Raw genomic sequence first — 15,126 nt, 5'->3', positions numbered from 1 at the left:
CCAGGATGGTCTCGATCACCTGACCTCGTGATCCGCCCGCCTCGGCCTCCCAAAGTGCTGGGATTACAGGCTTGAGCCACCGCACCCGGCCTTTTATTTTATAAACACTATGAATACTTACAAGGATCAAGTAATAGGATTTGGAATTGATTTTTAAAATATGTTGACCAAAGTGCTCTTATCATCAAACTTAACATCACTAATGAAGGATGAACCTCCCAAATCTGAAAATCCAAAATGCTTCATCATCTAAAACTTGTTGAACACCAAAATGATGCTTAACGGAAATGCTTCTGGAGCATTTCAGATTTTCAGATCTGGGATGCTTAACCAGTACGTGTAACAAAAATATTCCAGAATCAAAAAATCTGAAGTCAGAAACACTACTGGTGCCGAGCATTTTGGATAAGGAATACTCAACCTGTAAAAGAACACAATGACATTATATGGCTCCTGAGGTAAGACTCTGAGAACATGTAACAACTTGTGCAGTAAGTACTCTTGCTGAAAATCAACCACAATCTAATGAGGAAACGATCAGACAAATTCAAACTGTATGACAGGCTAAAAACAGCTGGCCAAAACAATGACAAGAAAGAAAAGAAAGGTATAGGAATTATAGGTTAAAGAAACTAAAGAAATATGGCAAACAAATACAAACTTGGTTCTTGATTGGATCTTCAACACAGAAGAAAATAAAACTACAAAGATATTACTGGGACAACTGAGAGCATCTAAATAAAAATTAGGTACTACTAAATCGAAATTAAATTTGAATATAAAAATTATATTCTGCTTATGTAGAAACATGTCCTTGATCTTAGGAGATACATGTTTAAATGCTTTTGGTAAAGCATCATAATGTCTGCAAGTTAGTTTCAAGCAGATCGAGCAGAAAAAGAGTACATACAGAGACAGTATGTGCAAATGTAGCCGTGTGTTAAAAATGTGTTGATCTAAAAGAGTATGTGACTTTTCACTGAATTATTCTTCCAACGTTGTTGTTTAATTTTTTTCAAAATAAAAAGTTAGAAATATTTTAAAAATTAATCAGCAATATCAATGGACTTTAAAAAACACACATATATGACCCAGCAATCCCACTGAAGTATACAACACAAGTGAAATGAAAACACATTTCAACACAAAAGTTTATACATTAATGTTCACAGCAGCTGTATTTACAATGGTCAAAAAAACCAGAAACAGCCTAAATGTCCACTAACAGATAAGCAGATAAACAAAATGTGATATCTATAAAATGGAGTATTATTCAGCCACAAAAAGAAATGCAATACTTATGATACATACTAAAATCTGATAAATCTTGAAAACAATATACTAAGATAAAAGCCAGACACAAAAGACCAGATGTGTGAAATGTCCAGAATAGGCAGATGCATAGAGACAGAACACAGTTTAATGGCTGTCAAGAGCTGTAGGGTTTGAGAGGAAATGGGAAGTGATTGCTATCAAATACAATGGGATGTTGACAATGTTCTAAAATTAGTGGTAAGAGTTGCACAAGTCTGTGAATACAGTCAGCCCTCCACATCCATGGGTTCCACATCTGAGAATTCAACCAATCACAGATAGAAAATATTTGAGGGGCAAAAAAAGTGATTTTTAAAAACCCAATACAATAAAAATACTACAAATGTTAAAAATACAGTATCGCAACTATTTCAATAGCATTTACATTGTATACGTGATAACTAGAGATGATTTTAACTAGTATACAGGAGGATGTGCATAGGTTAGATGCAAATACTATGCTATTTTATATAAGGAACTTGAGTATTCACTGGGTTGGGGACCATGGGAGGGAGCCTGGAAACAATCCCCTGCAGATATCAAGGGATGACTATACACTAAAAACACCAAACTGTGTGGCCAGGTGAGGTGGCTCACGCCTGTAATCTCAGCACGTTGGGAGGCCAAGGGGGGGCGGAACACCTGAGGTCAGGAGTTTGAGACCAGTCTGGCCAACATGGTGAAACCCCGTCTCTACTAAAAATAGAAAAATTAGCCAGGCGTGGTGGTAGGTGCCTGTAATCCCAGCTACTCGGGAGGCTGAGGCAGGAGAATCACTTGAACCCAGGAGGTGGAGGTTGCAGTGAGCCAAGATCGCACCACTGCACTCCAGCCTGGGTAACAGAACAAGACCCTGTCTCAAAAAAAAAAAAAAAAAATTTAAAAACACCAAACTGTGTATGCTAAGTGGGTAAATTTTATGGTATGTGCAATATCTCAGTAAAGCTTTATAAAACAGACAAATAAACATACACATGTACATATACAACTTTTTCTAGTTCAATCTGATTTGCTAGGAGTTTTTTTGAGAAAAAAGTTAACCCATGATTTAGGAACATTTAAAGTTTTCTGAAGAAAAATTGTTTATTTCAGGATTCACGTAATTATTAGGTAGGCAGATAAACCAGAATAACCCACCTAATAATTAGTATTATTTAGTGGGTTATTCTGGTTTATCTGCCTACAGCTCAGTTCAAGTTTTTCAGACATAATAATAATAAATGCTGCTGTATAATTTTGCACCCTAACCCAATCCCAGCCTAATAAAAAAGGTGATGCATGGCCATTTTCCTAATTTCTGAATATAAAATGAGAACAAAACTCTTATACACAAAAGCCTCAATCTGCTGCTATTTTTTAGAGATCAACAATATTTTAAGAAATTGATGTAAAAGCCCAATAAGGAGCTCTTGAAATACATCATCACCAAATAAAACCAGCTGAAGTCACAAAAATACGTGACAGGCCTAAAAAGAAAACTAATCTATTTAACAACTAGATCAATGCTACTTCTGTGATTTGATTTTTCCCCTTAGATGTACAAATGCAAAGATGCAAAAATTGATATCTTTGTACCAAGGTATAGGTTATGAGCAACAACATAAATTATAATTTAAAAATTCCAAAAAGTCACATTGGAAATGAATGTCATGAATATTTAATCACACTAAGTGATAAACTAAATCTTTTTGTATTGACCTGTCAAAGAAGGCACATATTTTACTAGGTTAATTCAATCAAAGATTGACAGAGATTTGGATCTTCCTTGTTCTTTTTGAGACAGGGTCTGGCTCTGTCGCCCAGGCTTGAGTGCAGTGGCATGATCTCATCTCACTGCAACCTCCCCTTCCCGGGCTCAAACTATCCTCAAGTGGGGATCTTTCTAAAAGAAATAAAAACTAGAGAGATCTTTCCAGTTTCTTCTTGGACAAGGTCTTACTTCCTAAACATGAGACAACAGAGACATCTAGTGGCTGCTAGAATAATTTGGGCAAAATATTTCAGATATTTTTACCATTAGGTGACAGTTGGAATTATTGCACAGGTAATGTTTCACAGATCTTTCTCCAAACAGTGATTTTCAAGTAAGGTAAATTGCCAGTGATGTATTAAGTGAAATCACAACAGAGTGAAAAACTGACCCCCCCAAAAAAACCAGAAAAAACACAAGATTCAATTCTTTTGAAATAACTACTATGATAGTACACAATTAAATTATATAAATATTATTTCTTGATATAAAAGAACCTGGTGACTACATTCAGTTAGAAAAAAAGTTGATCGGGCCACATATCAGAGTAATTACTTTTGCTTGGAGGGGTAAGGTATAAGGGACAGAAGTAAACTTATTAAGCAGATTGTCTGAAGTTAGCTGGATAAAATGAGATTAGGCCGGGCACCGTGGCTCATGCTTGTAATCCCAGCATTTTGGGAGGCCAACGAGGGTGGATCACTTGAGCTCAGGAGTATGAGACCAGTCTGGGCAACACGGTGAAACCTCATCTCTACAAAAAAGATAAAAATTAGCCAGGCATAGTGGCTTACACCTGTAGTCCCAGCTACTTAGTGAGAAGATCGCTTGAGCCTAGGAGCCAGAGGCTGCAGTGAGCCGAGATCGTGCCACTGCATTCCAGCATGGGCAACAGAGTGAGACCCTGTCTCAAATACAAAAAAAAAAGGATGAGATTAAAACATAAGGATTTCCCTTTTATTAAACTGAAGGGAAGGAAGGTATTTAGAACAGTATCAGAAGCATATTAGGACAGAACTATTGAAAGTTGTCACATACTTATTTACCTGTGACGATGCGGCTTTGAAGAAAGTGAGTATTAATTTCCAAGTGAGAAGGTATCCCAGAACATAACAGAAGTCTTCACTCAGTGGTTTAATAGTAACTATCTGTCCAACAGGAACACACCCCAAAACATTTTCTAGTAAGTCCTCTTGAGTGCTAAGAAGAGACATCAGTGCGGCTGGTGGTGACCTAAGAATCAATGATTAAACACCACAAGTTTTCTTTATAACTCATCCCTTAACAAACTGACAGTACTTGTAAACTTCAAGCATTTTATAAAAATTTCTCTATTTTCCAAAAAACGTTTTAAAAATTCTCCTCTGTTGATCCAATTTTAACTCCTAATCTCACATAACAGTAAAATCAAAAAGACATATTATAGCACTTAAAGGAAAGACATTTTTAGAAAACATCTATTTCAATTTTCTGTTTTATAAGTGAAAAAAAAATCACACACCCAGAGAAGCCAAATGATTAGTCCAAAGTCTTTCAGTTAGTAGGGGAAACTGTTAGGGATTCTAAATCCTACCAGGCCTTTTATCATCCTATAAAAGACAAAGTGAAGATTAAGACTTCGAACTTTGTCACTTCATTCTAGTTTCTATTTTACTGCATAGTATCTACTTAGCACTATTAAGAAATATCACAATGGTACTATTAATCAGAATGATAAACACAGAAAATAATTATGTGCCTATTTAAAAAATCATGATTGTATCTTTTTAGGAAAATAAATGTACCATTCAGATTACTTCACAACAATGTAAGTTAGTTTTCTTCTGTATTGAACTACTCTACTCATTTATACTTTCAGGTGAACTTATGAGATTCTCAAAAAGTAAAATGCTTAACTCTCTTCTCTATGATACTCTAGCCTGGTTCTCTCCTTTCACTGCTGTGATCGTTCTTCCCTTGTGGCTTCCTTCTCCCAGGCCACAAGCATAGGCCTTCTCCAAACTTCTGCTCTTAGGTCTTTTCCTTCAACCCCTCCATCTCACGTACCCAGCCTTCTATATTCCATATTGATAGTCACTAAATCTTATAAAACACCAGCTCCAAAATCTCTCCACTTTTCACATTGCCCTCCACGCACTGTCATTTAACTTCTGGAACGACCTCCACCTCTGCTTGCTTCTTTTTACAATTCATGTTTCATACTACGCTAGTGTCACAATCAGCTGACGGCGCCCTGTCTCCTACCAAATGATGCCCAAATCCCCCCCAAAAAAGTCATTTTTAAGGCCATTCATTATCGGGCCTCCTTAACTACCCTTTCGGCTTTATCTTCCACTATACCCTGCCTACTCTATACACACTGGTTCATTTATTCTTTCATTCAACATACTACTCATGATGTCTGCTATAGGCCAGGAAGCATTCTGGCCTATAGCAATCTAGCCTATTTCTCTCTCAGAAATGAAAGACAGAAATTCCTGCCCTCACAGAACTTAAATTCCAGGAAAGAAAGACACTGTCAATAGAAGTATACATTAAGTGGGAACTACTCAGTATTGCCCAAGCACATCCTCACATGCATGACTCAGTTTCTTTGTACATGATATTCTCGTAACGTATATTGTCTTTCCTGTCCTGCAGAAATGCTACCTAACCTTAAAGGACCAGTTTAAATGCCTCTTCCTCTAAAGAAAGTCTTCCCTTCCTGATGTACATTAATTGTGCCCTCATCACATGCTATCTTCTGTAGGCCTAAATGACATTTAAAAAAATGTTATCTATCCTTCTTCTTTGCACTTATCATATACTATATTTTCTATAAGGCTACGGTATCATCTGTATCAGATAATTTCCTTAAGAAAAAGAAAGTGCTCACTAAACACTGCATACTCCCTTTAGCATTTAATTAATACTCTGCACAAAGTGGATGCTCAATAGATTTTTGAACTGATACACTCTTTCCACAGCCACCATATGGCCAAAGACAGTTTTACTGAACAGAAGCAAACAGAAAATATGATTTAACAATTAAGAGAGAGAAACAATCTTTTGAGTGAAATCTAGATTTCATTTCTATCTTACAGATAACTAAAAAGATCTATCTGTAGAATGAATATAACTCTAATTTATAGCTTCTGTGCTGCTTCAGTCCTCTAAAGACATTATAAGTGAGATGGATTATAAGAATTTAATAAAACAAATTATTTAAAAAAACCTTACAGGGCTGGCTCTTCTTCTTCATCTCCATATGACTTTAGATTATCCTGATCATATTGCGGTAATTCAGGCATCAATCTAGAAATTAGAACAGTATTTTAAAATACGTGATATTAAACCATTTATTAAGTCATGCTCAAGAGCAGAAAGACCAATACTTATTTTATAATAAGTAAATGTTTTAATGAGTTTTCTCTAAAATAACTACTATAGCCAGGACTATTAAAATATAAATTGTATATAGAAAACAATAACCGAAAAGATCAGGCAACTTAGTGTCCCTATAAGTGAAGCAGTCAGATCTCCTTCTTTTAAAAATTTCACTTTTTTAAATGATTAAAAGTTAAAACTAAGCATATATTCTATTTTTTTAGACCACTGTAACATTGATTCAATTGGATGAATTCTTACTTGTATAGCATATGATAAACAGCAATTTGCACAGGCCTAGCTCTGAAGAGAAGTAATGGGGCCAATGTATTTAACAAAGTCTGGAGATATTCTGGTAAGTTTGTTTTTTGGTCAGCAACTAATCTTGCAGGAAGTTTGTGACTCAGTAGCTGTTCCTTTGAGATATATGTTAATGTTTCACACATGGGTTTCAGCATTGCATTCTGAAAGGATGTTTCAGACACATCTTTGTTTTCTCCTAATGACAAAAAGGAAAGAAACATGCCCGTCCCAAAAGAAAGTTAGTATAGCTTAACTGATTCACAATCAAGTATCATTTAAGAAAATGAAATAAAAACTAGACATCAACAATAAAGCACTCTTAACTGGAAACATGACCTGAATATATATTCCAGTTAATCTCAACTGTTTTCATGACTTTTATCTGATCCTTATCTAAAAAGAAAGCGAATGTTCAACAGGTTCTATTCACGGGATCCATTCACGTTATCCGAATTACTATTTTAACTTGCAACAGTCATTGGATACCTTGCCATTTTTCAATTTTTGTCTGTAAAGTAGAAGCATATGTGATATTTCTGAGAAGCCAAGCTTTCTTTTCTGGCTTTTTCTTTTACTATTTAGTATTATTTGATTTAAACCTCAAAATTTTTGGTTTTGAATTTTTCAGTAAGTCATTTCCAGTGAATCAATCTCACTATTATTCCCTTTTTCACTTGCCTGTAACAGTCACCAAAATAGGTAAAAGCAAACTGTGGATGCCTTGGGAAAAAAATTCCTTCCATTCACTGATTAGATTTACAGGAAGATTGCCAATCGTATCCAGAGTTGTGGAATCAAAGAAAGCACTGAGGTCACAGGCCAAATCACAGCTGACACAGGCAAAGAGTTGCACAAGTGGAATAGAATACAATGCCTGATTCTCACTTGTTGTCTGAAAAAAACAATAAAAATGAAATAGGTAAACAGACTTCTACCAGAACACTATAAATAAAGCCAATATAAAGAAAAGCCTCTTTCATTTCTTTGAATTTTAAAATGAAAAGCAGTAGAAGTGTGTAGTCTCAGGAAAAATAAAACAATTTTACATCAAAATAACTTTTTTCTTCAAAATTAAATACCATGAATTAGAATCATTAATAAATAATTTATTCTCAAATGCCCTTTTTAATTTCTAAACTATGGAATAAAACACTAAGTCAGATACATTAAATACACACTTCTAATCTTCTCAGTAGCCCTACAAGTTGTAAGTTATTATTTTAAAATAAGAAAATCGGCCAGGCGCAGTGGTTCAGAGGCTGAGGCGGGTGGATCACATGAGGGCAGGAGTTTGAGACCAGCCTGGTCAAAATGGTGAAACTGTATCTCTACTAAAAATATAAAAATTAGTCAGGCATGCTGGTGGGTGTCTGTAATCCTGCTATTTGGGAGGCTGAGGCGCAAGAATTGCTTGAACCCAGAAGGCGGAGGTTGCAGTGAGCCAAGATTGCGCCACCGCACTCCAGCCTAAGCAACAGAGCAAGACTCCATCTCAAATTAAAAAAAAAAAAGAAAAAGAAAAAGAAAGAAAGAAAGCTGAGGTTAAGTTTAAGTTTAAAACTTGAAACCACATAGCTAATAGCAGGCAAAGCAGAGATTGAGACCAATTCGACCCTGACTGACTTGCTGCCTTGGAGCCCACAATATACTTCTGGTTGCTCTGGGTCATAAAATTACACTAATTCCCTCTGAATTTGGTATTTAATGCATTACTCTCACAATATTCATACAGTATGTTTTAGAAACAATCTAATTATAACCAAAAAAGACCAAAATAATTGTCATTAACAGATAAAACCTAAAAGGCCTGTGCTGCAAATATTATAATAAGCTAATGGAGAAAGCATTTTAATAATAGGAGATTTGGTCACTGAATGATGCTGGTAGCCATTAAAAATCTATCATCTTACTATTCTGTCAAATCATAGCTGGTAAGAAGAACATTTATAAAGTGTCTTAAATTACGTAAAGGAACCAATTACAATCATCACTTAAAGAATGAGGTTGGTAAATAGTTCTGATGCAAAAGTATGTACAAAGACCCACAAGAGGTGATGACATATCAGGTTAATTTACCTCCAACCAAGCCAACATGGAGCACATGATGAAGTCCCACTCACTCTCTGCCAAAGGGGATGAGCAATATTTCAGAAATAGGGAAAGAAACCGGATTATTTCTATATTTACACCCAGTACCTCTGGACTTGCTTCTGATAGATTACTGTGATAAAGATAAAAGCAAATGACAACAAAATAATAATTATATTGACATTCAATTAGAAAATGTTATTTAAATCTTATGTCCTCATAAATAACTGACTTAAATGTCTACCATAATTACTCTACAAATTTGTGACACAGATACGTAATCTTTGAATTGTATACTGAAGGAAAAACATAGTATAAAGCATCACCTACCAACTGAAAAGAAAAATATCTTCATGCTCTTTCTTCCAGGATATTATGATTTTCAATATTCCATGTAATAGCTCTCCATCATCTATACTTTTGGTTTGCAAACAAGAATTGAAAATGGCAAGATGTCCAAAACCTCCTGAAGTAAAATTCAAAATGAAAATTAAAAATTTTTAAGAACTATATGGCTATTTTTAAAAAGTCCACTTTGAGAAGTAAAAAACTTTCTTGAGAAGTGCTCAGGTTGAGAACTCTAAAAATGGCTTTTATGTAAGAGTCAACAAATGAGCTTATAAGCTCCAAAGGGTAGGGACTCTTGTCTCCATACCCAGCACACAATAGAGAATTTGGGGGAGGGGAAAGTAAGGGAATGATACTGTAACTTAAACGGACTTATGCTGTTTTTGTTTTGGTTTCTTAAGTGCAGGACATATTCAGCAAACTCATCATTCAAATAAAAAAAACCTACAGCTACAGAGTAGCTGGAAACAGCAAATGGAAAATAGAACATAGTGTTTCATAATTGACACATCCATTCACTCAATAGCAGCTAGTCGGCCGGGCACAGTGGCTCAAGCCTATAATCCCAGCACTTTGGGAGGCCGAGACAGGCAGATCACAAGATCAGGAGATCGAGACCATCCTGGCTAACACGGTGAAACCCCATCTCTACTAAAAAATACAAAAAACTAGCCAGGCCAGGTGGCGGGCGCCTGTAGTCCCAGCTACATGGGAGGCTGAGGCAGGAGAATGGCGTAAACCTGGGAGACGGGGCTTGCAGCGAGCTAAAATCCGGCCACTGCACTCCAGCCTGGGCGAAAGAGCAAGACTCCGTCTCAAAAAAAAAAAAAAAATAGCAGCTAGTATATGCGCTAAGCTCTGATGTGGACCCTCTTTAGAATCTCTACCATTCCTCAAAATCCATCCACTGGTGTATCTTAACACCCTCTGTCCTCAGCCTTCTATCTTACATACCAGTCAAAATGAACAATCTGTATTCTTGTATGTTTTTGCATACCTGGAATGCCCTTCCCCAACTATGTCCATATGGAAAACGATTTATCCTTCAATACCCAGTAGAAATATTTCTCTTTATGAAATTGCCACTAACACCCTCAAAGCAGAGTGAAAACTCCTTCCTTTCTGCCACTTGTACACATAATAACATCTTTTTGCTACATCAGTTACCACGATACAACTTCATGTTTGTCTTCTCTACAACAGGAACTACCATGTAGTGGGTGCTCATAAGTGTTGATTAAATTAATAAATAGGCCGGGCGCGGTGGCTCACGCCTGTAATCCCAGCACTCTGGGAGGCCAAGGCGGGCGGATCACGAGGTCAGGAGATCAAGACCATCCTGGCCAACATGGTGAAACCCCGTTTCTACTAAAAAAATACAAAAAATTAGCCAGGCGTGGTGGCAGGCGCCTGTAGTCCCAGCTACTCAGGAGGCTGAGGCAGGAGAACAGCATGAACCTGGGAGGCGGAGCTTGCAGTGAGCCGAGATGGCGCCACTGCACTCCAGCCTGGGTGACAGAGTGAGACCCTGTCTCAAAAAAAAAAAAAAAAAATTATAAACAAATGAAAAGTGCAGTGTTTTAAATACGGCGGAAGCTATTTTTGCCTTTATATGTTCAGTCATTGGTTGGCTAGGGAGAAATGAGGCACAACTTTAAAAAGCTATAGATAGAAAAGAAATGGTTAGAAGGTATTTCTGGGTGTAAGTCTTCCCTCAAGGCCCAGCATTTTTGTACTGTAAAATGGTAACAGCCATTGTCTAATGACACTCATCCATATAATCTCAGAACAAATCAGCTGTAATTCAATTTACCTCTAATAGATATGGTCTTATATATTAGAAACAGTTCTTCATCTCAAGCAATAATTAAATTAATGAAATATTTATTATCAAGCAACTAACCATTAGTACTGCAAAGATCTTTCTTAGTCCAGCCAAAAAGAGCAGGTATACATTGAGCACTAAATTCTTTCTTTTCTTCTTTTGACAAAAATGGACATAGACTTTGAATGGTATGCAAATTGCCTTCAGTAAGTGGGAAAAAACTGTTTAAAGAAAAGAAAAAGCACAAGTTAGATTTCTTCCAAACATACAGTTATTTCACATATTCCTTTTATTTGGACTATTGAAAAAGATGAATAATTCTATCACATATAATTACATAAAAAGAAACTATGATAGGTTTTAACAAGTGCTGACTTGAATTTTTTGTTTGCTCCTTTTTTCTGCATAAAATTTTAAAATGAGCATATATAACGTTTCCCCATGTATGATTTTTTAAAATTACACTAGCCACATGACATGTTCTCTTTTAAAAAAAAGAGTCAACTGCCAGGCACAGTGGCTCACGCCTGTAATCCCAACACTTTGGGAGGCTGAGGAGGGTAGATCATGAAGTCAGGCATTTGAGACTAGCCTGGCGAATGTAGTGAAACCCCATCTCTACTAAATATACAAAAAATTAGCCGGGTGTGGTGGCGGGCGCCTATAATCCCAGCTACTCAGGAGGCTGAGGCAGGAGAATTGCTTGCACCTGGGAGGCGGAGGTTGCAGTGAGCTGAGATCGCGCCACCGCACTCCAGCCCTGGCGACGGTGCAAGACTCCATCTCAAAAAAAAAAAAAAAAAGAGTCAATTGATTCAACTTAAATAAATAGTACCAGCTGTGTGTCCTTTTTTTTTTTTTTTTTTTTTTTGAGATGGAGTTTCACTCTTGTTGTCCAGGCTGGGGTGCAATGCATTATCTCAGCTCAATGCAACCTCCGCCTCCCAGGTACAAGTGATTCTCCTGTCTCAGCCTCCCAAGTAGCTCGGATTACAGGCATGCACCACCACGTCTGGCTAATTTTTTTTGTATTTAGTAGAGACAGGGTTTCACCATGTTAGTCAGGCTGGTCGCAAACTCCTGACCTCAGGTGATCCACCCGCCTCAGCCCCACAAAGTGCTGGGATTGTAGGCATGTGTGTTCTTTCTTTGAACTGATACTCATATTTGTGCATATATACAGTTGGGTTTTATTCATATAAAAGGGATGACACTGAACATATTGTTCTATCATTTACCACTTATATGTACTTTGTCAGAATGTATAAATTATTCTGTTTTAAAGCTATATAACAAAAATAAACAAAATCTACCTAACACTCCATACTATGGATGTGTCATAACTATTTCCCTATCTGTGAACATTAGGTTTTTTCACCCCCAAATTTTTGCCCTCACACATAATGCTGCAATAAATATCCTTAAGAAGATATTATTCTGCGAATGTATAAATACCTCTCCAGGCTAAATTCCTAGAAGTGGAATTGAAAACTCAAAGGTTTGAATGTATTATATGTTGGCAATTTCAAATTGCTTCTGAAAACTCATAATCCATTTACACTGTCACCGAAAATGCACAGGTGTGACTGTTTAGCTGCACACTTAATGAATCTTTTTGATTCTTGGCAATATAGTGGATAAAACCATTGCTTTTAATATGTACTTCTGTCACTATTAGTAAAGCAAATCCTTTCATATTTCACATTTCAGTATTGACCTACCTTTAACCATTTCATCTATGAGTTGCCTCTTTAAGTCTTTGATAAATTTTTCAATTTGGAGGGTTTTACTGATTTATATAAACTATCTACATATTATAGATACTTTTTGTTGATTTGCAAATGTCCTCTCCCATTGTCATTTGTCCCTGTAATCTTTGTATTTTTGTTGCAGTTTTCATCTTTCAGAAATACTATATACAAAATTTTAACTGTCATAAAATACACATAAAATTCATGTATTAGCCATTTTTAAGTGTAGAGTTCTGCAGTGTTAAGTCCATTCACACTATTGTGCAACTAATCTCCAGACCTCTTCATTCTGCAAAACCGAAACTCTACCCACTAAACACGAATGCTCCATTCCTCTCTCACCGTCGGCCCCAGGCAACCACCTTCTACTTTCTATCCCTATGAATCTGACTACTCTATAAAAGGAATCATAGAGTATCCGTCTTTTTGTAACTGGCTTATTTCACTCAGCATAATGTCCTCAAGGTTCATACAGACTGTAGCATGTCAGAATTTCTTTCCCTTTTAAGGCTGAATAATATTCCATTATATGGTTATATCACACTTTTATCTATCCATTTATCCACTGATGGGCACTTAGGTTGCAAGAAGTTTTCATTTTTGCAAAATATATATATATATATAGAGGAGGTCTCAGTATTTTTATTCCAAACACATGACCAATTTTCATATCACTATTATTTACCACACTGATTTGAAATGCCACCTATATTAAAAACCAAATTCACATATATGTGTGGATAGGTTTCTGTACTGTATCCACTTATTTGTCTACTCTTCAATTTCATACTGCCTAATTACTATAATTCAATATTATATTTTATATTTGGCATGCAGTTTCTTTCACTTTTTTCAAAAATTTCTTATTTTTGATCACTTTTTCCTTCAAATGTATACTATGTTCAGAACAGTTTACTAAGTTTTTCAAAAACTGCTGAAATTCTGATTGAGATCGCACTAAATTATAGGTTGACACAACTATTTTTACAATTAATCTTCCCACCTTCTTTTGAGATCTTTATTCAAGTTTTACAATTGTAATTTTTTTGTTAAATTTATTTCTAAGTATAGTTTTTGTTGTCATTGTGAATGGAATCTTTTTTTCCCATACCATTTTTTAAATTTATTACTATGGGTGAATAAAAAAGTTATTCATTTTTGTGTGGTATACATCCATCTCCTTAGTAATTAGTTCCAATAGTTCTTTAGCTAATTCCATATTACTTTTATAATCAGAAAAAAATTTTAATTATGCTACAAAAGCTAATGTCAAAAAGTTACATACAGTATGATTCCATTTATATAATATTGTTTTTTGTCTTATTTTGTTTTGTTTTGAGACTGGGTCTCACTCTGTTGCCCAGGCTGGAGTGCAGTGGCGTGATCTCTGCATTCTGCAACCTCCGCCTTTACTGCAACCTCCGCCTCCTGAGCTCAAGTGATCCTCCCACCTCAGCTTGATGAGCAGCTGAAACTACAGGCGCACACCAACACACCTAGCTAATTTTTGTATTTTTTGTAGAGATGGGGTTTTGCCATGTTGCCCAGGCTGGTCTCAAACTCCTGGGCTTAAGCTGTCCTCTCACCTCAGCCTTCCAAAGTGCTGGGATTGCAGGCATGAGCCTCTGCACCCGGCCAATTCCATTTATATAATATTCTTAAATGACATAATTACAAACATAGAGAACAGATTAGTGGTTGCTAAGGATTAGGACAATGGGAAGAGAAGTGGCTGAGGCGATATATGGATAACCTAAGGGATCCTTATAACGAAACTGTTCTGTAGTTGACTGTGGTGGTGGTCACAGATGTGAGCTACGTAGAACACATACACACTCTATCTCTCACACACACAAACGTGCATGTAAACTAAGTCAACTGACTATATCAACACCTTTTCCTTGGTTGTAATACTATGCTAAAGTTATGCAAAACAGTACCACTGGGTAGATATGATTTTTATTCTTTGTATTACTTCTTACACATTCATGTGAATCTACAATTACCTCAAAATAAAAAGTTTTTTAAAACTTTTAAGATAAAAAATGATCAAAATTTAATTTAGAATTCTACTATGCCCAAACACGTATCTATCATTTCAGAATTCTTCTTGGTAAATCAGTAAATTCAGAGTGCCTCTTGGTAAATCTCAGCTAAGTATTAATTTGAATGCTGAGCTTCACCAGCACACCCAAACCCACAATCTACCTCTTTGTCTGAAGAGCAGAACACATTTGTTACATTTCTAGAACATACTTCAATAGAATGATGTTATTTAAGAGAAGAGTAGGCCGGGCGTGGTGGCTCAAGCCTGTAATCCCAGCACTTTGGGAGGCCGAGACGGGCGGATCACGAGGTCAGGAGATCGAGACCATCCTGGC

General features: G+C 36.2%; 1 protein-coding gene across 1 annotated transcript in view; it reads right to left on the bottom strand.

Annotated features, from left to right (window-relative positions):
• LTN1 (listerin E3 ubiquitin protein ligase 1) overlaps nt 1–15,126 on the bottom strand; it is a 76,388-nt gene that overhangs the window by 9,577 nt on the left and 51,685 nt on the right. Inside the window, 7 exon segments of the mRNA XM_011926535.1 lie at nt 4,111–4,297; nt 6,284–6,358; nt 6,692–6,929; nt 7,412–7,625; nt 8,810–8,954; nt 9,152–9,287; nt 11,073–11,250. Coding sequence (XP_011781925.1) covers nt 4,111–4,297; nt 6,284–6,358; nt 6,692–6,929; nt 7,412–7,625; nt 8,810–8,954; nt 9,152–9,287; nt 11,073–11,250 — 1,173 coding nt within the window.

Source organism: Colobus angolensis, unplaced genomic scaffold (assembly GCF_000951035.1).
Source record: "Colobus angolensis palliatus isolate OR3802 unplaced genomic scaffold, Cang.pa_1.0 Scaffold69, whole genome shotgun sequence".
Lineage (NCBI taxonomy): Eukaryota > Metazoa > Chordata > Mammalia > Primates > Cercopithecidae > Colobus > Colobus angolensis.
Note: the sequence above shows the minus strand (reverse complement) of the source record. Positions and strands in the feature narration are given on the sequence as shown.